We start from the raw sequence: 26,117 nt of genomic DNA, 5'->3' as shown, positions 1-26,117 counted from the left end.
TACGCAGGACACGGGGAGAACGTACGAACCCCGTACAGACAGCGCCCGCAGTCAGGATTGAACCCAGGGTCTCTGGCGCTGTGAGGCCACATTTGTCTTTTGTCGACAAGTAAGGCACTGCTGACTGATCGCTGACTTTTTCAGAAATTCAACACCCTTGTGGGCGAGGGTGGAGGACAGATGAGTGGAGGGCAAAAGCAACGTATCGCCATCGCACGAGCTCTGGTGAGGAATCCCAAAATCCTGCTGCTGGACATGGCGACATCAGCCCTGGACAACGAGAGTGAGGCCATCGTTCAAGGGGCCCTCGACAAGGTTGGTTTCATTAGAGACGTTCCTTCATCAGATGTCAGGGGCTAAGGGGACAATGACGTTAGGAGGGAGAGATAGATCAGCCATGATTGAATGGCGGAGTGGACCTGGTGGGCCGAATGGCCTAATTCTGCTCCTATCACTTCTGACCATATGTCCTAACTCACAAAGACATGGCAGCCATTGATGTTTCCTTCAACTTTGAAACTCCCTGGGTTCTGCTTTCTGGTGAGTTTGATCTTTAGAGTCATAGACTGCAATGCATCAGGCCCTTCAGCCCAACTTGCCCATGCTGACCAAAATGACCCATCTAAGCTAGTCCCGTTTAGTTTAGTTTAGTTTAGATAAGAGATACACAGCGCAGAAACAGGCTCTTCGGCCCATTGAGTCCGCACCGACCAGCGATCCCCGCACACCAACATTATGCTACACACACTAGGGACAATTTTACATTCATACCAAGCCAATTAATCTACAAATCGGTACGTCTTTGGAGTGTGGGAGGAATCCGAAGATCTTGAAGCACTCAGAGAAAACACATGCGGTCACAGGTAGAATGTGCAAACTCCGTATAGGCAGTACCCATAGCCAGAATCGAACCTGGTTCTCTGGCGCTGTAAGGCAGCAACTCTACCACTATGCCACTGATTGTATTGATTGCATTGAGAATCTTGATTGTGGGAATGTATTGTATTATCTGATCTATTTGGATGGCATGCGGAACAAAGCTTTTTGCTGTACCTCAATACATGTGACAATATTAAATCCAAGCTATTTTTGTCCTAACTGATTAAATTAGGTTTTAGTGGCAGAATTAGGCCATTTGGCCCATTAAGTGTACTCCGCCATTCAGTCATGGCTGATCTATCTTTCCCTCCCTCCTAACCCCATTCTCCTGCCTCCTCCCCATAACTCCAGACACCCGTACCAATCAATCTCCACCTTAAAAATACCCATTGACCTGGCCTCCACAGCCATCCGTGGCAATGAATTACACAGATTCACCACCCACTGACTAAAGAAATTCCTCCTCATCTCCTTTCTAAAGGTACGTCCCTATAATCTGAGGCTATGGCCTCTGGTCCGAGACTCTCCCACTAGTGGAAACATCCTCTCCACATTCACTCTACCCAGGTCTTTCACAATTTGGTAAGTTTCAATGACGTCCCCCACGCATTCTAAACTCCAGCGAGTACAGGCCCAGTGGCGTTAAAAGCTCATCGTATGTTAACCCAATCATTCCCGGGATCATTCTCTGAAACCTCCTCTGGGCCCTCTCCAGCGCCAGCACATCCTTCCTCAGATACGGGGCCCAAAACTGCTCACAATACTCCAAATCTTCACCGTTGCTCCACCTATTGTGGTTGAGTTTGGCTTGATTGTATTTATATACTGTATATCTGATCTGTTTAGACAGTGTGCAGAAACAAAGGTTGTGGCTGTACCTCAGCACATGCGACAATATTAAACCTAAACCTAAACCAAAGCTATTTTGGCCCTGACTGATGAAATTATTGATGTAAGATAAAAAGCAGAAGGTGTGCAAAAACAAAGTATTGATTTTGTGCAAAGGTTCGGTTTGGTCGAACAACCATCTCCATCGCACATCGGCTGTCCACTGTAAGGAACGTTGATGTGATCATTGGCTTTGAACATGGGAGAGCGGTGGAGAGGGGGAGGCACGCAGAGCTACTGGAGAGGAAAGGGATTTACTTCACGTTGGTTACACTGCAGACCCAGGGAGAACAGGCTCTCCACGAGAAGGCTCGGCAAGGTAAGCCAGTTCGCCAATCATTTTGTGAAATAGCTCATATTTAGTAAAATAATTTATTCCAGTTTAGTGATAGCGAGATACAGCGCGGAAACAGGCCCTTCGGCACGTCGACTAGCGATCACACAATACACCAGTTCGTTCAGTCTGAAGAAGGGTCCCGACCCAAAACCTTGCCCTTTCCTTCTCTCCAGACATGCTGCCTGACCCGCTGAGTTTCTCCAGCATTTTGTGTCTACCTAGTTCTATCCTACACACACTAGGGACAATTTACAATTTTACCGAAGCCAATTAACCTACAATCCTGCACGTCTTTGGAGTGTGGGAGGAAACCGGAGCAACCGGAGAAAACCCACGCAGGTCACGGGGAGAGCGTGCAAACCCAGTACAGATAGCACCCGTAGTCAGGATCGAACCCGGGACTCTGGCGCCGTAAGGCAGCAACTCTACCGCTGCGCCACCTTGCCGCCCATTAATAGTTAATAGCAAAGCCTCTCAGATTGATTTCATATCAAGGTTCAGAAACGTCGCTCACTCACACTGTCCGAATTTCTCACTGACAGTGAACGGTGCGATCGAGGATGGAACGAGTGAGAAACGGCAGCTGATCAGGCGTGGGAGCAGCCGTACCAGTGTGCGGTAGGATGCAAACGTTCACGCACTCACACCTTCAACCTGTCTCCAGTTTAGTTTAGTTTCTTACTAACAACCAGGGTTAATGGTGGTGTAAACCAGCGTCTGCAGGTGGTCTCCACCCAAAACGTCACCCATTCCTGCTCTCATGAGATGCCGCCTGAGTTACTCCGGCTGTTTGTGTCTATCTGTAGTTCCTGGTTTCCATTGGTGAGTTGTTCCACATTGAGGGAGTGTTGCTGTTGCTTTAAGGACCCACTCTCGTCTCTCCGGAATGAGTTCATGCACAAAGCAATCCGACTTGTAATGCAGACTGCATCGCTTCTGTCTGGACTAGCGCTCACTCAGAATTAAGTGAGGATGGGCCAGTTCAGCACCATACCAAGGATTGGTCCCACCAGGTCCTTAAGGGCCTGTCCCACTTTCACAACCTAATTCAGGACCTCTGCCGAGTTTGCCCTTGACTCATACTCGCAGCATGGTCGTCACGAGATCGTAGGAGGTCGTAGGTAGGTCGTGGGAGGTCGTGACGCTGGTCGTAGGTACACGTGGCATCAAGTAGGTCGGGGCGTTTTTCTAGCCTGATGAAAAATGTCCACGAGTAAAAAAGGTCGTGAATTAGGTCGTGAAAGTGGGGCATCCACACTTTGCAATAACATAAACACACAACTCTCATTTAATTATGCCTCAATAATAATGTTATCCAGTGCTTTATGTGTGATGGCAGCAATGGGAACTGGTAGTTTAGTTTCTAGTTTAGTTTAGTTAGAGATATAGAGCAGAAACAGGCCCTTCAGCCACCGGGTCCGCGCCGACCAGCGATCACCCGTACATTAAAACTATCCTACACACACTAAGGACAATTTACAATTTTACATAAGCCAATTGGCTTTCAAAACTGCACGTCTTTGGAGTGTGGGAGGAAACCGGAGCACCCGGAGAAAACCCACGCAGGTCACGGGAAGAACGTACAAACTCCATGCAGACAGCACCCATTGTCAGGATTGAACCTGGGTCTCTGGCACCGTGAGGCAGCAACTCTGCCGCTGCGCCACCGTGCCACCCTAAAAAATACAAATAAGGTACAATTAAACCCTTGGGTAAAATTATTTAGAGGTGCCAGTATTCTGTTCCTGTACCTCTAAATCATTTTTACTGTATATTAGAGTCATAGAGTGATACAGCGTGGAAACACGCACTTCGACCCAACTTTCCCACACCGGCCAACATGTCCCATCTACATTAGTCCCACCTGCCTGTGTTTGGCCCATATCCTTCTAAACTTATCCTATCCATGTACCTGTCTAAAAGTTTCTTAAACGTTGCAATAGTCCCTGCCAACTACCTCCTCCGGCAGCTCGTTACATACACCTACCACCTTTTGCATGAAATAGATACCCCTCAGATTCCTATTACATCTTCTACCCCCCCACCCCCATCCCCCCCCCCCCCCAACTCCACCACCACCCCCCCCCACCAATGTCCTCCGGTTTGCGATTCCCTAAAGCCCCTGTCCCACTGTACAAGGTAATTCAAGAGTTCTCCTGAGTTTTCCCCTGATTCGAACTCGGAGAATGTCCGTAGGAGTTGATGGATGTCTCGTAGTGGCTCGTACGAGTAAAAAGTAACAATTTTTTTCATCACGAGTATTTTTTTCGTCACGGATATTTTTTACATGGATGAAAAAACATCACGAGTTTACCAGAATTTCCCGCGTACCTACCGTTAGCATTAAGAGCCGCTACGAGACATCCACGAACTCCTACGGACCCGCTACGGACATTCTCCGAGTTCGAATCAGGGGAAAACTCGGGAGAACTCTTGAATTACCTCGTACAGTGGGACAGGGGCTTTCCTCTGGGCACAGGACTGTGCGTCTACTCGTTCTATTCCTCTCATGATTTTCTACACCAATCTCATCCTCCTGTGCTCCAAGGAATAGAGTCCTACTCTGTTCAACCTCCGCCTATAGCTCAGGCCCTCAAGTCCTGGCAACATATTCATGAATCTTTTCTGTACCCTTTCCAGCTTGACAACATGTATCCTGTAACATAGAGATCTAAACTGAACTCACCAACGTCTTATACAACTGCAACATGACCTCCCAACATCTATACGTAATACTCTTTGATAGCCTTTTTGACCACCCTATCTACCTATCTATTGTTTTAATAATATCTTTAATAATTAACATGTAAATCTTATACTTCTTTAGTTATTAGTTTAGTAAGTTAGAAGTTGATTGGTCACAAAATCAAAACAGAAGAGTGGAGACAAGAAAGACACAAGGAACTGCAGATGCTGGAACCTTGAGGAAAACCCAAAGTGCTGGAGGAACGCAGCAGGTCGGGCAGCATCAGTGGAGGGAATGGACAGACAAAGTCTTGGGTTGGGGCCCTTCTTCAGACCTCAGAAGAGGGGGTTTACTGTTGGACAAATATTGTGGAGAAAATTAGTTTCATTTTTAATTTTGTCCAAAAAAACACAAGTTTTACCCACATACATATTTTCCTTTAATCCTTGTGATCATTGGAACACGTTTTTTAATTTGTTATAGAGCAGTATGGTGGTGCAGTGGTAGAGCTGCTGCCCCTTACTGCCAGAGACGCGGGTTCGATCCTGACCACGGGTGCGGTCCGCGTGGAATTTGCATGTTCTCCCTGTGACCACGTGGGTTTTCTCCGGGTGCTCCGTTATCCTAACACAGCACAAAGATGTGCAGGTTTGGAGGATAATTTCCCCTAGTGTGTAGGGAGTGGACGAGAAAGTGGGATAACATGTAGTATGTACAGGTGATCGATGGTCAGCATGGACTTGGTGGGCTCTAGAGCCTATTTCCATGTAGTATCTGTAGACTAAAACTGTATTCTTTTTATTTAATTTTCATGACTAACTACTTCATCTGATAAAATTCTGCTGTTAAGTTTCAATATTAGGTTTCAATATAATGTGAGCGGCACGGTGGCGCAGCGGTAGAGTTGCTGCCTTTCAGCGCTTACAGCATCGGAGACCCTGGTTCGATCCCAACTACGGGTGCTGGCTGTACAGAGTTTGTACGTTCTCCCCGTAGGTTTTCTCCGAGATCTTCGGTTTCCTCCCACACTCCAGAGACGTACAGGTTTGTAGGTTAATTGGCTTGGTATAAATGTGAATTGTCCCTAGTGTGTGTGCAGGGATCGCTGGTCGGTGTGGACTTGGTGGGCCGAAGGGCCTATTTCCACACTGTATTTCTAAACTAAACTAAACTAAACAAGAGGAAGTAAAGAGAACCAATGTTGTTATTAGTTTAAAAGAGCAAAAGGACACAGATTGCTGGAGTAATTCAGCGGGTCAGGCAGCATCTCTGGAGAACATGGATAGGTGACGTTTCACAGAGTGCTGGAGTAACTCAGCGAGTCAGGCAGCATCTCTGGAGAACATGGATAGGTGACGTTTCACAGAGTGCTGGAGTAACTCAGCGGGTCAGGCAGTATCTGCAAAGAACATGGATAGGTAATGTTTCGGGTGAGGACCCTTCTTCAGTGATTGTAGGGGATGTGGGGCGGGACAAGCTGGGAGGGAGGAGAGCCAGAACAAAGCCTAGTGGGGCATAGTTGGACACAGGCAAGGGGGGTTGTTGATGGGCAGATGTTAGCGACAAAGGCCAGAGATTAAAACAGGATGGAAGAGTTGTGAATTGTGAAGCCAGAGGAAGGAATGGGGGGGGGGGGGGGGGGGGGGGGGGGGGGGGGGGGGGGGGGGGAGAAATAGGTGCAAGTGCACTTGGGGCATGAGGTGAGTGGGGGGTGGGGGGCGTGAAGGATGGGGTGGGGGGTACACTCTGGAGTTTAGAAGGATGAGAGGAGATCTTATTGAAACATATAAGATTGTTAAGGGTTTGGACACGCTGGAGGCAGGAACCAGGGGCCACAGTTTAAGAATAATGGGTAAACCATTTAGAACGGAGACGAGGAAACACATTTTCTCACAGAGAATGGCGAGTCTGTGGAATTCTCCGCCTCAGAGGGCGATGGAGGCAGGTTCTCTGGATGCTTTCAAGAGAGAGCTAGATAGGGCTCTTAAAGATAGCGGAGTCTGGGGATATGGGAAAAAGGCAGGAACGGGGTACTGATTGGGGATGATCAGCCATGATCACATTGAATGGCGGTGCTGGCTCAAAGGGCCGAATGGACTACTGCACCTATTGTCTATTGTCTATTGTTGGACCGCAAGACCGCAAGAGATTGCGGAGAATTGTGGACGCAGCCCAGACCATCACACAAACCAACTTCCCTTCCACTGACTCCATATGCACCTCACGTTGCCTCGGCACAGCCAGCAACATAATGCAGGACCAGTTTCACCCCGCTCGACCCCTCTGGTCCCCTCTCCCATCGGGCAAGAGGTACAGAAGTGTGAAAACGCACACCTCCAGATTCAGAGACAGCTTCTTCCCAGCTGTTATCAGGCAGCTGAACCATCCTACTAACAACCAGAGAGCAGTCCTGAACTACTACCTATCTCATCGCAGACCCTCGCACTATCCTTGATCGGACTTTACTGGGCATTATTCGCATTATTCCCTTTATCCTGTATCTGTATACTGTGGACGGCTTGATTGTAATCATGTATTGAGTTCCGCCGACATTACCTCGGTACAAGTGACAATAAACTAAACTCAAACTAACCTAAACTGGTGGTTAACTAGAATTGGAAACTCAATGTTCAGTCAATGTTGTTAGTTGAGAATAAATCAACGTGGGTTTTGAGAATCATATTGAGAGGTACATGAGAAGCATTGATAGGTGTGTGTTTTCAGATCCACGAGGCACCAGCGCTCCAGGTCTCAGGTGTCTGAAGTACTTAGCGATCTGTCTGGGCCGGGAGATGTGGCTTCAGCTGTCCGCACACCCTCCATATCCCTCGGGGATGAGGACAAGGTCCGACGTTTGAATCATTTATTAGTAAATCAAACATTACCACTGAACACCTGCCACAGCTGCGTTTACATGTATGCATTTGTAGAGTCACGGAGTCACACTGCACAAAACAGGCCCCTTCGGCCCAATTTGCCCACACCGACCAACATGCCCCATTTACACTAGTCTCACCTGCCTGCGTTTGGCCCATCATCATATCGATACTTATAAAACTCTGATCTTGGATGTGTTTGTGTGTCTGTTTGTGTATAATCACATCTTCTCGAAAAATCTACGCGGTAACGATAACATTTTCACATATTCCGGTAGATATTTATCCCGTGGAGTCCAAGATCACCTTATCTGAAAATTTCATGCTTTATTTCTTATTACTGAAAATGTTCAAAAATCAGACCAAACTTTGAAATAAAAACGACTGTCTTTCGCTGATGACGTCACAATGGGTCTGCTTGCTGCTGTCTTGTTCACGCTGCGAGTGACGTCACCCCCCACCACCTCTCCCTCCACCCCCCCATTATTCAAAAAACGCTGACGTAGATGAAGTCGCCAAACTCGCAGTCCTTTGGTTGCCGGCCACGCCCCCCCACCTCGCTCAGGGTCCCCGGTTCAGCGCATGGTGGGGAGGTTGTTCCTGCAGATTGGACCTGGGCTGGAGCAGATCCTAGAGCTGGAGTGAGGGAGTACTGCGTTTGGGAACCAGTCCTGCCCTGTGACGCCACGCGCCATCTTTCTGTACCTCTGCCCTCTGTCCCACTCCCCCGGGCCGCTCTCCCACCCCCCACTCTTTCTCCCCCCTCTCTCTCTCCCTCTCTTTCCCCCCTCTCTCCCCCCACCTCTCTCTCTCCACCTCTCTCCCCCCTCTCTCCCCCCACCTCTCTCTCTCCCCCTCTCTCTCCCCCTCTCTCCACCCCTCCACCCCTCTCTCCACTCTCCTCACTTCCTCCCCCCTCTCTCGGTCTGCCCCTCTCTCTCTCTGCCCCTCGCTCTCTGTCTCTGCCTCTCTCTCTCTGTCTCTGCCCCTTCTCTCTACCCCCTCCCTCTCCCTCTCTAGATGCGCCTGCGAGTTGGGGGCTATGCATGAGTGGATAGGGCGGGGGATAGGGTAAAAAGGACCGATTGAATAATATTGATATAACCCAAGGGGGGTGGTTAGTGTGTGTGTGTGTGGGGGGGGGGGGTCGTTAGTGTGTGTGCGTGTGTGTGGGGGGGGGGGGGGTTGTAGGTGGGCAGGCCACCCTCCCCCCACAACTGCTCGTTGAGAGGACGGGACCCAACGGGTCCCACTTGGTCTAGTATCCATCTAAACCTCTTCCATCCATGTACCTGTCTAGGCCTGTCCCACTTAGGCGACTGTTTGGGCCACTGCCAGGTACTAGTTTTATTGGAATTCACCTACGACACCTGGTGACAACCTACGACAGCAGAAATTGTCGCCACTGTCACCGAAAAATTTTCAACATGTGAAAAATTTGTGGCAGTCGCCTGTAGTCGCCCATAAAATTGCCTAAGTGGGACAGGGCAGGCCCATGCTGTTATAGTCCCTGCCTCTCTCCCTCCTTGTTCCATTGACCCACCATCCTCTGTGTAAAAAAGTTCCTATGAAATCTTCCCTCTCTCACTTTATATCCTCTGGTTCTTGATTCCCCTACTCTGGGTAAAAGACTGTGCGTTCATTCACCCTATCTATTCCCCTCATGGTTTTAGACACCTGCTTAAGATCACCACCTCAGCATGTGGGTTTTTAAAAGGCATTTATACAGCGCGGAAGCAGGCCTTTCGGCCCACGGAGTCATAGAACACATAGCGTTCAGATAACGCATGTAGCATTGTACAGGAACAGCGGCTAGGTCAGCATCTCTGGCCATCGAGCTTTAGCAATTTGTTTTAACCGATCTCCATTCACAAAACACAGGGTGCTGGAGTAACTCAGCAGGCCAGGCAGCATCTCTGGGACATGGATAGGCGACGCTTCAGGTGGGGGCCCTTCCATTCCCTTCACAGACGCTGCCTGACCCGCTGTGTTCCTCCAGCACTTTGTGTTCCAGGCAGGACTCCAGCGTCTGCAGTTCCTTGTGTCCGCCCTTCATTCAAATGTGAAGGGCAGCAAAGTAATAACACATTCAGGTGAGGTTTGATTAAATTTACGGCCACATTCGGCTAATTCGTTTTTTTAATATTGCGGGCACAGAACTCAATCACTTAATCACATTATAACATTTAATTATCTTATCTGCTGTCTAATATATCGTCTACCCATTCATTCTGAATTAATTGAATAATGGGGCAGCCCAGCGGCATGAATATTGATTTCTCTAACTTCAAGCAACACTTTCACCCCCCCCCCCCATCTCTCTAGTCATTGTACTAGTTTCACTGTCGTCCAGCTGAGTTTCATTGTTTGTATCACTACTTATCACCGAACCAACACCAACAATGGACTCTTGTGGGCTCCACCTTATCTTGATTATCATTGCTGGCTTTGATCCGCCTTGTTGCATATCTTTCATACTATCTACCTTTCATATCTCTTGGTTCCCTCTCCCTGACTATCAGTCTGAAGTAGGGTCTCAACTCGATACATTACCCATTCCTTTTCATAAGGTCATATCATAAGTGATAGGAGCAGAATTAGGCCATTTGAACCGTCTAGTCTACTCTGCCATTCAATCATGGCTGACCCATCTTTCCCGCCTAACCCCATTCTCCTGCCTTCTCCCCATAACCCCCTGACACCCGCCCTAATCTCCAGAGATGCTGCCTGACCCGCTGAGTTACTGCAGTTTTTGTGTCTGTCTAATGGTCTGAAGAAGATTGATTTCACCCTCAGGATGTGGAGGAAGAGGAAGAGAGTATTGAGCCGGCTCCTGTGTCCAGAATCCTGAAATACAACGTGTCCGAGTGGCCCTACATGTTGTTTGGTTCTCTCGGGGCTGCTGTCAATGGTGGCGTCAATCCGATCTATGCTCTCCTCTTCAGTCAGATCCTGGGGGTATGAAGCCTTCCCTTTCCCCCCCCTCCCCTCCTCTTCCCCTCCCCTCCCCTCACTTCCCACCCCTCCCCTCCTTCCCCTCCCCTCCCTTCCCCACCCCTTCCCTCTCTTTCCCCTCCCCTCCCCTCCCCCTCCCCTCCCCTCTCCTCCCCTCTCCTCCCCTTTCCTCTCCCCTCCCCTCCCCACCCCCTCCCCTCCTCTCCCTTCCCCACCCCTCCCCTCTCTTCCCCACCACTCTCTTCCCCTCCCCTCCCCACCCCTCCCCTCCTCCCCTTCCCCACCCCACCCCTCCCCTCCCCTCCCCACCCCAATCCTTCCCTACCCCCCCTCTCCTCACCCTCCTTCCTCCCTTCCCCTCCCCACATCTTCCCCATCCTCCCCTCCCTTCCCCTCCTTCCCACCCTCTACCCTCCCCTCCCCTCTCCTCCCCTCCCCTCCCCACCCCTCCACTTCCCTCCCCTCCCCTCTCCTCCCCTCCCCACCCCTCCACTTCCTACCATCACACCCTCCCCTCCCCAACATTTCTATTTGGATCATCTATTTTATCTAAGTTAACATCTATGTATCTCGTTGCTCCAGACATTTTCGCTGCAAAACGAAGAAGAGAAAATAAACCAAATAAACGCAATCTGTTTGTTTTTTGTTGTCGTTGGACTCGTCTCATTCCTAACACAGTTCCTTCAGGTAAACTCAACCAAATACTAATTGCACTGAATCATTGTTTTTTGGTCATAGTCATAGTCATATAGTGATACAGTGTGTAAACGGGCCCTTCGGCCCAACTTGCCCACACTGGCCAACATGTCCCAGCTACACTAGTCCCACCTACCTGCATTTGGCCCATACCCCTCTAAACCTGTCCTATCCATATACTTGTCCAAATGTTTCTTAAACGTTGCGATAGTCCCTGCCTCAACTACCCCCCTCAGACAGCTCGTTCCATACACCACCCAAACGTTGTGTAAGAAAAGTTACCCCTCAGGTTCCTATTGAATCTTTCTCCCTTCACCTTAAACCCACGTCCTCTGGTTCTCGATTCCCCTACTATTGGCGAGAGACTGTGCGCTGTCTAATCTATTCCTCTGATGATTTTATACATCTCCATTAGATCACCCCAGCATCTTCCTGCACTCCAAGGAATAAAGTCCCAGTCTGTCCAACTTCTCCCCATAGCTTTTCCTGTTTCCACCCACACCCCAAAAGACATGCATGTTTGTGGGTTAATTGGCTTGGTATAATTGTAAATTGTCCCTAGTGGGTGTAGGATAGTGTTAGTGTACGGGGATCGCTAGTCGGTGTGGACTCGGTGGGCCGAAGGGCCTGTTTCCGCGCTGTATCTCTAAACTAAACTAAACTAAATTTACATTACACAATGCTATTGTACGTAATTTCATGCTGTCATAAACAGGCTTTATCTTTCCGCTTTCCCAGAGCTATTTCTTCGCCAAGTCTGGTGAGTTGCTGACTCGAAGATTGAGAAAGCTGGGCTTCCAGGCCATGTTGGGACAAGAGATTGGTTGGTTTGACGATCGGAAGAACAGCCCCGGCACATTAACAACCCGGCTGGCCACTGATGCCTCGCAGGTGCAAGGGGTAAGTGGACGTGGCCAGAGTGTACAGGGTAAAATGGTAACCAGTGTCAGAACAAGGGATTAGTGGTGACTCGTGTCTATACAAGGTAACTAATGGGAATACAAGGGGTTCGTAAGCTCACAACTTCTAGGTGCAGGATTTGGCCATCAATCTAGGTATGTTACAAAACTTACCTTCAGCGGCGCTGCAATTCTGCCACTGGCCGTGTGCTCGATTTTGGCGCATTTGAGGGGGGCGGGGTTAAAACAGGGGTTTTTTCCGACCTGGTCCTGAATTATATTTTGTTGGAGTGCAAGATGTTGCTAAAGAATCGTTCCTACGGCCGTTCTGTGTGTTTTTAAAAAAAATTCACCCGACAAGTTAATCGCTGGAATGATTTTAAAATCAGCTTCTGAAGCCGTCAATGCCGAAAACGGGGACGGATTTTATGGAGGACCAGGTAAAAGAAAGTAGTTTATTTTTATGTATAAAAGTGTTTCTTAAGATGAATTTAATTCACATTTTAAGTTGCGAAACGGTGATTTAGTCCCCGAACGAACCGGCAGTGTATTTGCTGCCGATATGTGGGACTAAATTCACCGCAACCTGAACGTTCCAAATGGTCCTGTTCCAGAAAATCCCACTCGCAAGCTGATTTAAATGGCCATTAATTTACAGGTATTAAACATTAAATTCCTTCCATTTGGCCTATAAACCCATGACAATGAGATTTAAAAATTATGTTATATTCTGAATTCTTGTGTGTATGTTATTTGGACACTTAGGCTATTTAAAAATGTTAATCTATTCTTATGAAATGGATAGATGTTTAGATCTAGTAATTGAATTTTGTAATTAGCTACAATTAGGTAACTAACTAATTATATGCTTTAATATCAAGTCATCTAAGTAAGATTGTTTCATATTTGTTTCAGAATGCTTCAATCTACAATAACTGATAATTTCTTTCAGTTCTCTTAAATTTTAAGAAAGTTATCGGCCTTTAAATGTTCTCGATCACAGCTTTTGTGTTAAGTCAATGAAAAAGCAATAGGGAACAAGATGCCAATTTCCGAGTATGAAAATGGCCATAACCTTTTTAATACTGAAGATATGAAAGTGAATTAGGTGCCAAATTAAATTTATTTTTATGCTTTATCTGATGGGATAAATTAAAGACTTAATTTTTAAAATCTCAAAATTTTGTTACATTGCTAATCAATCTAAGGAAGTCACTCTGGAGTCAAATAACACCATCAGACCATAAGTCATAGGAGTAGAATTAGGCCATTCAGCCCATCAGGTCTACTCCGCCATTCAATCATGGCTGAGATATCTTTCCCTCTTCTCTTCGGCCCACTGAGTCCACGCTGACCATCGATCACCCCTTCACACTAGTTCTATGTTATCCCACTCTCTCATCCACTCCCTACACACTAGCGGGAAATTTACAGAGGGCCAATTAATTTACACACCTGCACGTCTTTGGGATGTGGGAGGAAGCCGGAGCGCCCGGTGGAAACCCACGCTGTCACAAGGAGAACGTACAAACTCCACGTAGACAGCACCGGAGGTCAGGATCAAACTGGGTCTCTGGCGCTGTAAAAGGCAGCAGCTCTGACCACCGGGTGTGGAAAGTGCAGACCGTCGATGTGATCGACAACGAAGATCGACACAAAATGCTGGAGTAACTCTGCAGGACAGGCGGCATCTCTGGGGAGAAGGAATTGGTGACGTTTCGGGTCGAGACCCTTCTTTAGAAATCTGAAGAAGATGGCTGAAGAAGGGTGTCGACTGGAAACGTCACCCGTTCCTTCTCTCCAGAGATGCTGCCTGTCCCGCTGAGTTACTCCAGCATTTTGTGTCTATCTTCACTGTAACACCAGCATCAGCAGTTCCTCCCTACACATTTGATCCACAATCAACATCAGGGGAGACCACAAGATGGCAGAAGTTTGTAGACTTTCACACAAACTCTACACATTGTATTCTTGTGAGCCAGAGGTGTTGAGTGGAAGAGTGCTGGCACTGCAGTGATTATATTGGGCACGTACTCAGCAAGAATGATCAACTATTCTTTATATTCCTTAAGGCTTTATAGCTTTTGGAAATCCAAATGGATTGTTAGCCATTAAATCTGTTTTATGTTGCAAAAACTATTCTTCAGCATTGCAGTGCTAAGGATAATGAATGGAAAGCAGTTTGAATGATGCTTGATTAGCTTTTAGAGATACAGCGTGGAAGCAGGCCCTTCGGCCCATCCAGTCCGCACCACTCTTGCACGAGTTCTACCCTACACTCTAGTTCACTGCAGCTCGACGTAATCCCACTCTCTACACACTAGGGGGCATTTTACAGAGGCCAATAACCTACAAAAACCTGCATATCATTGGAGTTTGGGAGGAAACCGGAGCACCCGGAGAAAACCCACGCAGGTCATGGGGAGAAAGTGCAAACTCCGCACCTGAGGTCAGGATCGAGCTTGGGCCTCTGGGGCAGCAAGTCTACCGCTGCTCCACCGTGCCGCCATGAACGTGAGTGAACGGTGCCCACAGTGTGTTTAGTCGCAGTTCCTAGCATTTATTTTGCATTTACCTCCCCTCAGGCTACGGGGACCCAGATTGGGATGATTGTCAACTCGATCACCAACATCGGCGTCTCCCTCATCATCGCCTTCTACTTCAGCTGGAAGCTGACGTTGGTCATTCTCTGCTTCCTGCCCTTCCTGGCCCTCACCGGTGCCCTGCAAGCTCGCATGTTGACCGGCTTCGCCAACCAGGACAAGGATGCCCTGGAGGCTGCTGGCCAGGTACTTCATCCCACCGTCCCACCATCACATGTCCCCACGAGACACTTGTACTAGACACTGATGAGGCCACATTCGCCAACCAGGTATCTCTCCGACCTCACATTCCCCCATGAAACTGTTGTACAATAGACAATAGACAATAGGTGCAGGAGTAGCCCATTTGGCCCTTCGAGCCAGCACCGCCATTCAATGTGATCATGGCTGATCATCCATAATAATAGTAATAATAATGGATGGGATTTATATAGCGCCTTTCTAATACTCAAGGCGCTTTACATCGCATTATTCATTCACTCCTCAGTCACACTCGGTGGTGGTAAGCTACTTCTGTAGCCACAGCTGCCCTGGGGCAGACTGACGGAAGCGTGGCTGCCATTCTGCGCCTACGGCCCCTCCGACCACCACCAATCACTCACACACATTCACACACATTCACACACAGGCAAAGGTGGGTGAAGTGTCTTGCCCAAGGACACAACGACAGTATGCACTCCAAGCGGGATTCGAACCGGCCACCTTCCGGTCGCCAGCCGAACACTTAGCCCATTGTGCCATCTGTCGTCCCGCCATCAGTACCCCCCGTTCCTGCCTTCTCCCGATATTTCCTGACTCCGCTATCTTTAAGACCCCTATCTATCTCTCTCTTGAAAGTATCCGGAGAACCTGCCTCCACCGCCCTCTGAGGCAGAGAATTCCACAGACGACGCTGGTGAGGTCACACTTGGAGCATTGTGTTCAGATATGGTGGCGCCGCTAGTTTAATGTACTTTTTGTTTATGGTCGCGTGTAGGAAGCTTTCAGATAAAGTCCGTCGCATTGCACGCGGCGTGTTGCTGAGTCAAGTTCTGCGGCCAGCAAGTTTTATCAATTTCGTTTCAACCACTTGTCGTTCATAAAACACAGAGTGCTGGAGTAACTCAGCGGGCCAGGCAGCACCTCTGGAGGACATGGATTCGGGGCGGATCCTTCAAAACATCACACATCCATGTTCTCCACAGATGCTGCCTGACCCATTGAGTTACTCCAGCAACCTGTGTCTATCTTTGCAATAAACCAGCATCTGCAGTTCACTGTTGGTGCAGTGGAAAGCTTTTTTGTTGCGTACTTTCTAATCAGCGGAAAGACTGTACATGATTACAACCAAGTCGTCCACAGTGCACAGATACAGGATAAAGGGAACAATATTCAGATAAAGTCCAGTAAAGTCCAGCGTAGGTTTACGAGGTTAATTCCCGGGATGACGGGACTGTCATATGCTGAGAGAATGGAGCGACTGGGCTTGTACACTCTGGAGTTTAGAAGGATGAGAGGGTATCTCATTGAGACATATAAGATTGCTAAGGGCTTGGACACACTAGAGGCAGGAAACATGTTCCCGATGTTGGGAGAGTCCAGAACCAGGGGCCACAGTTTAAAAATAAGGAGTAAAACCCCTGTCCCACCGTACAAGTTCATTCCAAGAGCTCTCCCGAGTTTGCCCTGATTCGAACTTGGAGATTTACGGTAATGGCCACTCGTCGATACTCGGGGCTCTCGTGGACATTTTTCAACATGTTGAAAAATCTTCACGAGTCTTCCCGTGCTTACCTGCCGTTAGCGCAAAGAGACGTCCCCGAGCTCCGATGTACCCGTTACATTCATTCTCCGTGCTTACCACGAGTTTGATTTTTTTTTAACTCGGGAGAGCTCTCGGAATGAACTCGCACCGTGGGACAGGGCTTTAAACAATTTAGAACTTGAAGACGAGGAAATACTTTTTCTCACAGAAAGTGTTGAGTCTGTGGAATTCTCTGCCTCAGAGGGCTGTGGAGGCAGGTTCTCTGGATACTTTCAAGAGAGAGCGAGATAGGGGTCTTAAAAATAGCGGAGTCAGGGGATATGGGGAGAAGGCAGGATTGTGGATGATCAGCCATGATCACATTGAATGGCGGTGCAGGCTCGAAGGGCCGAATGGCCTACTCCTGCACCTATTGTCTATTGTCCGATTGAAGATTGAGGATTATCAATGAGGCAGATGGGAAGTCAGAACCACTCTCGAGTTGGCGATAGGATGGTTCAATTGCCTGATAACAGCTGGGAAGAAACTGTCCCTGAATCTGGAGGTGTGTGTGGGTTTTCACACTTCTGTACCTTTTGCCCGATGGGAGAGGGGAGAAGAGGGAGTGGCCAGGGCGAGACTGGTCCTTGATTGTGCTGCTGGCCTTGCTGAGGCAGCGTGAGGTGTAGATGGCGACAATGGAAGGGAGGTTGGTATAGGAAGGATGTCATTAAGCTAAAATGTGCACACAGAAGATGTACGAGGATGTTGCCAGGACTCCAGGGCCTGAGCTATAGGGAGAGGTTGGGCAGACGAGGACTTGGAGGATGAGGGGTAATCCAATAGACGTGTATATGATCACGAGGGGAATAGATAGGGTGAATGCACAGTATTTTACCCCATAAATAGGGAAATCAAGGGACATAGGTTTGAGGTGAGAGGAGATAAACTTTATAGGAAATTGAGGGGTAATGTTTTTACACAAAGGGTGGTGGGTATATGGAATTAGCTGCTGGAGGAGGCAGGAACTATAACAACATTTAAAAGATATTTAGACAGGTACATGGACCGGCAAGGTTTAGAGGGATATGGGCCAAACGTGGGCAGGTGGGACTATTGTAGTTGGGGCATCTTTGTTTTTTAAATCAAAAATATTTATTAAAGTATTAATACATGATATATAACACAATAAAACCAAAACAGAACCCACCACCATAATACAAGACAAATGAATATATTAAATAAACTGCTATACAACTATGTTACAATCCTTGTCAAGGATCACGCATTCCACCCCCCGCGGTGCCCAGCGGTCCCGGAAATCCCCCAGGGTGCCCGTGGACAGGGCCTAGTCCCTCTCTAACACCGCCCGGGATAGTTGGTGGGCATTGACGATGTGGGCCGAAGGGCCCGTTTCCACGCTGTACGACTCTGTGCCTCCGTGAACCAGCTCCCATTTGCCATTGTTGTTCCTCAGATATCCAGTGAGGCCCTGAGTAATATCCGGACCGTCGCTGGGCTGGCCAAAGAGAAGATGTTTGTGCAGTTGTTCGAGGCGCAGCTTGAAGCCCCGTACAAAGCGGCGATAAAAAAGGCCAACGTCTATGGTTTGTGCTTCGGCTTTGCCCAGTCCGTCATCTTCCTCGCCAACGCCGCGTCGTACCGCTTTGGTGGTTACCTTGTGGTGGCCGAGAACCTACACTTCAGCATCGTATTCAGGTAAGGTCAGAGGGGCACAATACAGAACCAGGACAGGAATAGATCAGGCAGATGCACCAGAGCAGGGGTCGGCCAGCTACGGCCCAGGGCCGGATCCGGCCACAAACCCGAATTCATCCGGCCCGCGGGCGTATATCTTTTATGAGGACTTCCGTCATCTAAAATCCTAGAACAAACGCAGACAGTGAGGGCGGCAAAACTACGATTAGCTGTGGCGGAAACCGAGTCTGGATAGACTCGGCTTGTACTCGCTAGAATTTAGAAGATTGAGGGGGGATCTTATAGAAACGTACTAAATTCTTAAGGGGTTGGACAGGCTAGATGCAGGAAGATTGATCCCGATGTTGGAGAAGTCCAGAATAAGGGGTCACAGTTTAAGGATAAAGGGGAAATCTTTTAGGGCCGAGATGAGAAAAACATTTTTCACACAGAGAGTGGTGAATCTCTGGAACTCTCGTCCACAGAAGGTAGTTGGGGCCACAGTTCATTGGCTATATTTAAGAGGGAGTTAGATGTGGCCCTTGTGGCTAAAGGGATCAGGGGGTATGGAGAGATAGCAGGTACGGGATACTGAGTTGGATGATCAGCCATGATCATATTGAATGGCGGTGCAGGCTTGAAGTGCCGAATGGCCTACTCCTGCACCTAATTTCTATGTTTCTATGTTTCTAAGGTGGATGCTGAGTGCCGAGTCTTCCAAGACACTTGCACAGAAAAGTACTTCTTCATACAGTACTTTGGCACACCCACATGCCTTATAGAAACATAGAAACATAGAAAATAGGTGCAGGAGGAGGCCATTCGGCCCTTCAAACCAGCACCGCCATTCATTGTGATCATGGCTGATTGTCCCCAATCAATAACCCATGCCTGCCTTCTCCTCATATCCATTGATTCCACTAGCCCCTAGAGCTCTATCTAACTCTCTCTTAAATCCATCCAGTGATTTGGCCTCCACTGCCCTCTGTGGCAGGGAATTCCACAAATTCACAACTCTCTGGGTGAAAAAGTTTTTTCTCACCTCAGTCTTTAATGGCCTCTAAGACTGTGGCCCCTGGTTCTGGACTCGCCCAACATTGGGAACATTTTTCCTGCATCTAGCTTGTCCAGTCCTTTTATAATTTTATATGTTTCTATAAAATATCCCCTCATCCTTCCAAACTCCACACTAACTCCATACATGCCATGCAAGTGTTAGTGTGAACAAGGAGTTCAACAAAGTTTAGTTAGTATGTATTATTATTACCTCCATTTATTCACCATGGCGATAGATGTGACCTGCCATCTACTCACAGACATGTCTCCTGGCCCCTATGCAGAACAAGCTTGCCGACCACTGCACTAGAGGGTGTGAGCTATAGGGAGAGGTTGAGTAGGCTGGGACTCTATTCCTTGAAACACAGGAGGATGAAGGTTGATCTTATAGAGGTGTATAAAATCATGAGAGGGATAGATCAGGTAGATGCACATTGTCTCTTGCCCAGAGCATGGGAATCAAGGACCAGAGGACATAGGTTCAAGGTGAAGGTGAAAAAGATTTCATAGGAACCTGCGAGGCAACTTTTTCACACAAAGGGTGGTGGGTGTATGGAACGAGCTGTCGAAGGAGGTAATTGTAGCAATATCAGGCAACATTTCTGGAGAACATGGGTAGGCACATGAACATGGTACTATCACAATGTTTAAGAAGCATTTAGACAGGTGCATGGATAGGAATGGTTTAGGGGTATATGGGCCAAACGCAAGCAGGTGGGGCTAGTGTAGATGGGATATGTTGGCCGGTGTGGGCAAGTTGGGCCGCAGGGCCTGTTTTTATGCTGTATCACTCTGACTCTATAACATGTAATCAGGCCCTTCGGCCCAACTCCTCCATGCCCACCAACATGCCCCAGCTAACATAGTCCCATTTGGCCACATTTGCCCCATATCCCTCTAAACCTTAGAAAAAGACACACCATGCTGGATTAACTCAGCGGGTCAGGCAGCATCTCTGGAGAACATGGAAAGGTGATCTTTCACAGAGTGCTGGAGTAACTCAGCGGGTCAGGCAGCAAAAAATATACCCACCACCCTCTGAGCAAAAAAGTTGCCCCTCAGGTTCCATCAGTCCATCAAGTCTACTCTGCCTTGGCTGATCTTTCTTTCTCCACACACCTTAATGTCCTTTTGTTTTGGATTCCCGTACCCTGGGGGTAAAAGAATCTGTGCATTCACCCTATCTATTCCTCTCGTGATTTTGGACACCTCTATAAGATCACCCCTCATCCTCCTGTGCTCCAAGGAATGGAGTCCCAACCTGTCCAACCTCTCCCTGTAGCTCAGGCCATCGAGTACTGGCAACATCTTCATAAATCACCCTTGTAAAAAGGGGGAGAGATAGATCAGCCATGATTGAATGGCGGAGTAGACTGGATGGGGTGAATGAACCTGAGGGGCAACTTTTTCGCTCAGAGGATGGTGGGTATATGGAACTGCCAGAGGAGGTAGTTGAGGCAGGTATTATAACAACGTTTAAAATACAAAAGACTTGACGGGGTGAATGGCCTAATTCAGCTCCGATGACTCCCGGTCTAACGGTGTTATTTTACTCCAGGGTGATTTCTGCGATAGTGACAAGCGGCACGGCGCTGGGACGAGCATCTTCGTACACTCCAGACTATGCCAAGGCCAAAATAGCGGCCGCACGCTTCTTCCAACTGATCGATCGGGTCCCCAAGATCAACATCGACAGCAACGAAGGAGAAAAATGGGTATTGTGGCAGCCTTTCTTTGGTGGTAGGCTGGGCCTTAGTGACAGCACGAGTGTTGCTCTTGTGAACAATGAATTCAGTAACTCTCTATGTGGGAAGGAACTTTGGCCCAACTTGTCCACACCGACCGACATGTCCCAGCTACACTAGTCCCTCTAATAATAATAATAACACATTTTATTTGCGGGCACCTTTCAAAGTCTCAAGGACACCTTACAGAAATTAACAAGAGAGAAAAAACATATAGTCGGAGTAAAATAAATAATAAGGACATCACCAATACACAAATTAAAGACAGAATTCGCTCCAAAGACAAAAAATCAAAAACACAATGTGAAGAGAGAGCAGCGGCAGCTAAACCGCGCCAGCGTCCACTCTCCCTTCCGACAGCCATCTTGGACACAGACTAACATATTCACATTACACACAAAAAAATCATCCCCCCACAATGGTTACCACTGTGGGGGAAGGCACAATGTCCAGTCCCCATCCCCAGTTCTCCCAAAGTCAGGCCTATTGAGGCCTCCTCTATTGCCTCTACGGAGGCCCGATGTTCCTGGCCCTTCTGGCCGGGTGCTGTTGCCCCAGCGTCGGGAGAGTCCTTTCAGCGGCTGGGCCACCTGGAACGGCCGCTTCCTAACTGGGGACCGCGGCTTCCGAAGCCGACAAGGCCGCGCCGACCCATCTAAACCCATCCTGCCGATGTACCTGTCTAAATATTTCTTAGAAAGACACAAAAAGCTGGAATAACTCAGCGGGTCAGGCAGCATCTTTGGAGAGAAGGAATAGGCCAACTCCAAGGGTAACTCCATCAGTGGTAAGAGTTACGTCGATCAACAAAAGGCAAAAGAGACTTCAGATGCCTCAATGGAAACAAGAATAAAGCTTTTCACTGCAGCTCAGTTCACGTGACAATAAGCTCAAGTAAACAATCTAGAATGCAAAATGGAACGCCGGAAGTGTTGGCTGGGTTGAGTACCTGGAATGTTATTAAACAAGATATGTTTCCACTAGCGGGACCAGGAGAGTCTAGGACCAGAGGGCACAGCCTCAGAATTAAAGGACGTACCTTAAGAAAGGAGATGAGGAGGAACTTCTTTAGCCAGAGGGTGGTGAATCTGTGGAATTCTTTGCCACAGACGGCTGTGGAGGCCAAGTCATTGGATATTTCTAAGGCAGAGATAGATAGATTCTGGATTAGTACGGGTGTCAGGGGTTATGGGGAGAAGGCTGGAGATTGGGGTTAGGAGGGAGAGATAGATCAGCTGTGATTGAATGGCCTAATTTGCTTTGGCAGCATATCTGGACTGAATGTCTATAACTTATGAACAAGAGTAATGCAGCGGGTCAGGCAGCATCTGTGGAGAACATGGATAGGTGACGTTTCACAGAGTGCTGGAGTAACTCAGCGGGTCAGGCAGCAACTCTGGAGAACATGGATAGGTGACGTTTCACAGAGTGCTGGAGTAACTCAGCGGGTCAGGCAGCATCTCTGGAGAACATGGATAGGTGATGTTTCAGGTCAGGACCCTTCTTCAGACTGATTGTGGGGGGAGGGAAGCTAGAAGAGAGGTGGGGGCAGGACAAAGCGTGACAGGTGATGGGTAGACACAGTGAAGGGGTTGTTAGTGCAGCCCCCTTCGTTAAGGTGGGCAGGACCAGAAGAGAGTGGAAGCTTCCAGAATACCCAACATTAAAGCAGCACACCCATTCCTCACCCCTCCAGATAACTCCCTCCTCCATGTTCCTGCACATGACTCTGTTCTGACAAGTCTTTAGTTTAGTTTAGTTTAGAGATACAGCGCGGAAACAAGCCCTTCGGCCCACCGAAGATATACGCCGGTTTAAACCGAAGATAGACACAAAATACTGGAGTAATTCAACGGGACAGGCAGCATCACTGGAGAGAAGGAATGGGTGACGTTTCGGGTTGAGATTCTTCTTCAGACTGGTTAGGGAAAAGGGAAACGAGAGATATAGACGGTGATGTAGAGAGATAAACAACAAGGAATGGAAGATATGCAGTAAAGTAATGATGATGAAGGAAGCAGGCTGCTTCTGTCCACCGAGTCCGCGCCGACCAGCGATCCCCGCACACTAACACTATCCTACACACTAGTTTAAACGTATACCAAAGCCAATTCACCTACAAACCTGTACGTCTTTGGAGAGTGGGAGGAAACCAGAGATCCCGGGGAAAACCCACGCAAGTTACGGGGAGAACGTACAAACTCCGTACAGACAGTGCCTGCAGTCAATCACAGGTGTCTGGCTCTGTGAGGCAGCAACTGTGTCGCCCCTGTGGTCTCGAAGTGGTGTCGTTCTGCAGGAAGAACCATTCCTCTCTCCACAGATGTCGCCTTCGTGTTGCCAGCATGTTCTGCCTTTATTGCAGGTTTCCAGCAGCTGCAGCTCTTGGCTGCCAGATGTATCCTGGATCTGAACCATTATTTGTCCCTCTCAGCACCAAACATGCTGCCTGGGCCTGCTCGGTCCCACCACCCCTGTGTGATGCTTCCATCATCTGCAGTATTTTAATGTAATGTAAGCACAAAGGTATTTCTTGGAAACGAGGAAGTGCAGATGCCGGTTTACAAAAAAAAAAGTGCTGGCGTAACTCAGCAGGTCAGGCAGCATCTCTGAAGAATTTATGTGGCATGGTGGCGCAGCGGTAGAGTTGCTTCCTTACAGCGCCAGAGACCCGGGTTTGACAATAGACAAAAGGTGCAGGAGTAGGCCATTCGGCCCTTCGAGCCAGCACCGCCATTCAATGTGATCATGGCTGATCATCCCCAATCAGTATCCCGTTCCTGCCTTCTCCCCATATCCCCTGACTCCGCTATTTTTAAGAGCCCTATCTAGCTCTCTCTTGAAAGCATCCAGTGAACCTGCCTCCACCGCCCTCTGAGGCAGAGAATTCCACAGGCTCACAACTCTCTGTGAGAAAAAGTGTTTCCTCGTCTACGTTCTAAATGGCTTACTCCTTATTCTTAAACTGTGGCCCCTGGTTCTGGACTCCCCCAACATCGGGAACATGTTTCCTGCCTCTAGCGTGTCCAAGCCGTTAACAATCTTATATGTTTCAATGAGATCTCCTCTCATCCTTCTAAACTCCAGAGTGTACAAGCCCAGCCGCTCCATTCTCTCAGCATATGACAGTCCCGCCATCCCGGGTATTAACCTTGTAAACCTACGCTGCACTCCCTCAATAGCACAAATGTCCTTCCTCAAATTAGGGGACCAAAACTGCACACATACTCCAGGTGTGGTCTCACTAGGGCTCTGTACAACTGCAGAAGGACTTATTTGCTCCTATATTCGATTCCTCTTGTTATGAAGGCCAACATGCCATTCGCTTTCTTCACTGCCTGCTGCTTACTTTCATAGACTGATGTACAAGGACCCCCAGATCCCGTTGTACTTCCCCTTTTCCCAACTTGACGCCATTTAGATAGTAATCTGCCTTCCTGTTTTTGCTACCAAAGTGGATAACCTCACTTTATCCACATTAAACTTCATCTGCCATGCATCTGCCCAATCCCCCAACCTGTCCAAGTCATCCTGCATTCTCATAGCATCCTCCTCACAGTTCACACTGCCACCCAGCTTTGTTTGATCCTGACTACGGGTGCTGTCTGTGCAGAGTTTGTACATTCTCCCCGTGATCTGCGTGGGTTTTCTCCAGGTGCTCTGCTTTCCTCCCACACTCCAAAGACGTACAGGTTTGTGGGTTAATTGTCTTGGTAAAATTGTAAATAGTCGCCAGTGTGCAGGATAGTGCTAGTGCTCGCTGGTTGGTGCGGCCTCAGTGGGCCGAAGAGCCTGTACCCACACTGTATCTCTAAAGTCTAAATGGATAGCATGCATAACTAAGCTTTTCACTGTACCTCGGTACAAGTGACAATTATAAATTGACAAAAATAACTTTCTGCCTTCTTTCACCAGAGCAACTTCAGAGGAGACATTAAGTTTGTGGAGTGCACGTTCACCTACCCCACTCGGCCAGATTTCCAGGTACTGAACGGGCTCTCGGTGTCTGTGATGCCCGGACAGACCCTGGCCTTTGTCGGCAGCAGCGGCTGTGGGAAGAGCACCAGTGTGCAGTTACTGGAGCGCTTCTACGACCCGAACCAGGGACGAGTGGTGAGTGGTCCGTCCCCTGCCCCACACCCCTCCTCCCATGCCCCACACCCCTCCCCCTCCTCCCCTGCCCCACACCCCTCCTCCTCTGCCCCACACCCCTCCCCCCCTGCCCCACACCCCCTCCCCCTCCTCCCCTGCCCCACACCCCTCCTCCCCTGCCCCACACCCCTCCCCCTCCTCCCATGCCCCACACCCCTCCTCCCCATACCACCAACCCCCCCTCGTCCCACTCATAAATACTCCCTTACTCCCCTAACCCCACCACCCCTCCCCACGTGTAAATACTCGCACAAACCCCCTTCCGCCACCACAATCTCGTAGTTTAATGTTATTGGCACGTGTATCGAGGTACAGTGAAAAGTTTTCTGTTGCGTGCTATCCAGTCATCGGAAAGATTGCACATGGCTACAACCGAGCCGTCCACAGTGTACAGATACAGGATAAAAGGAATATGGTTTAGTGCAATATAAAGTCCAGTAAAGTCCGATTGTAGATAGTCCAAGGGTCACCAATGAGGTGGATAGGTGGTCAGGACTGTTCGCTAGTTGGTGATAGTACAGTTCAGTTGCCTGATCTTTCTTCCCAGCTGTTATCAGGTAACTGAACCATCCTATCACCAACTAGAGAGCGGTCCTGACCTTCCATCTACCTCATTGGTGACCCTTGCACTATCTTTAATCGATGGTAATCATGTATAGTCTATCCACTGACTGGCTGGCAGGCAAACACAAGCTTTTCATTGAACATTGGTACACGTGACAATAAACTAAACTAAACTGCACTAAACCAAACTAAACTAAACTTAACTGCAATAAACTAAACTAAACTAAACTAATCTAAGCTAAACTGCAATAAACTGCAATAAACTAAGCTAAACCAAACTAAACTAAACTGCAATAAACTAAACCAAACCAAACCAAACCGAACTGCACTAAACTACACCAAACTAAACTAAACTAAACT

General features: G+C 48.4%; 1 protein-coding gene across 6 annotated transcripts in view; it reads left to right on the top strand.

Annotated features, from left to right (window-relative positions):
* abcb11 (ATP binding cassette subfamily B member 11) overlaps positions 1–26,117 on the top strand; it is an 83,502-nt gene that overhangs the window by 49,699 nt on the left and 7,686 nt on the right. For 5 of the 6 annotated variants that reach the window (XM_033023661.1, XM_033023662.1, XM_033023658.1 and 2 more), the window contains 11 exons: positions 145–315; positions 1,885–2,086; positions 2,647–2,722; positions 7,515–7,635; positions 10,463–10,624; positions 11,204–11,308; positions 12,056–12,217; positions 14,802–15,005; positions 18,020–18,261; positions 20,855–21,011; positions 24,957–25,154. In XM_033023661.1, the coding sequence (XP_032879552.1) occupies positions 145–315; positions 1,885–2,086; positions 2,647–2,722; positions 7,515–7,635; positions 10,463–10,624; positions 11,204–11,308; positions 12,056–12,217; positions 14,802–15,005; positions 18,020–18,261; positions 20,855–21,011; positions 24,957–25,154 (1,800 nt within the window). Of the gene's footprint in view, positions 1–144; positions 316–1,884; positions 2,087–2,646; positions 2,723–7,514; positions 7,636–10,462; positions 10,625–11,203; positions 11,309–12,055; positions 12,218–14,801; positions 15,006–18,019; positions 18,262–20,854; positions 21,012–24,956; positions 25,155–26,117 lie in introns of those variants that run through there. The other variant, XR_004412508.1, reaches the window with a different exon arrangement.

Source organism: Amblyraja radiata, chromosome 7 (assembly GCF_010909765.2).
Source record: "Amblyraja radiata isolate CabotCenter1 chromosome 7, sAmbRad1.1.pri, whole genome shotgun sequence".
Lineage (NCBI taxonomy): Eukaryota > Metazoa > Chordata > Chondrichthyes > Rajiformes > Rajidae > Amblyraja > Amblyraja radiata.
Note: the sequence above shows the minus strand (reverse complement) of the source record. Positions and strands in the feature narration are given on the sequence as shown.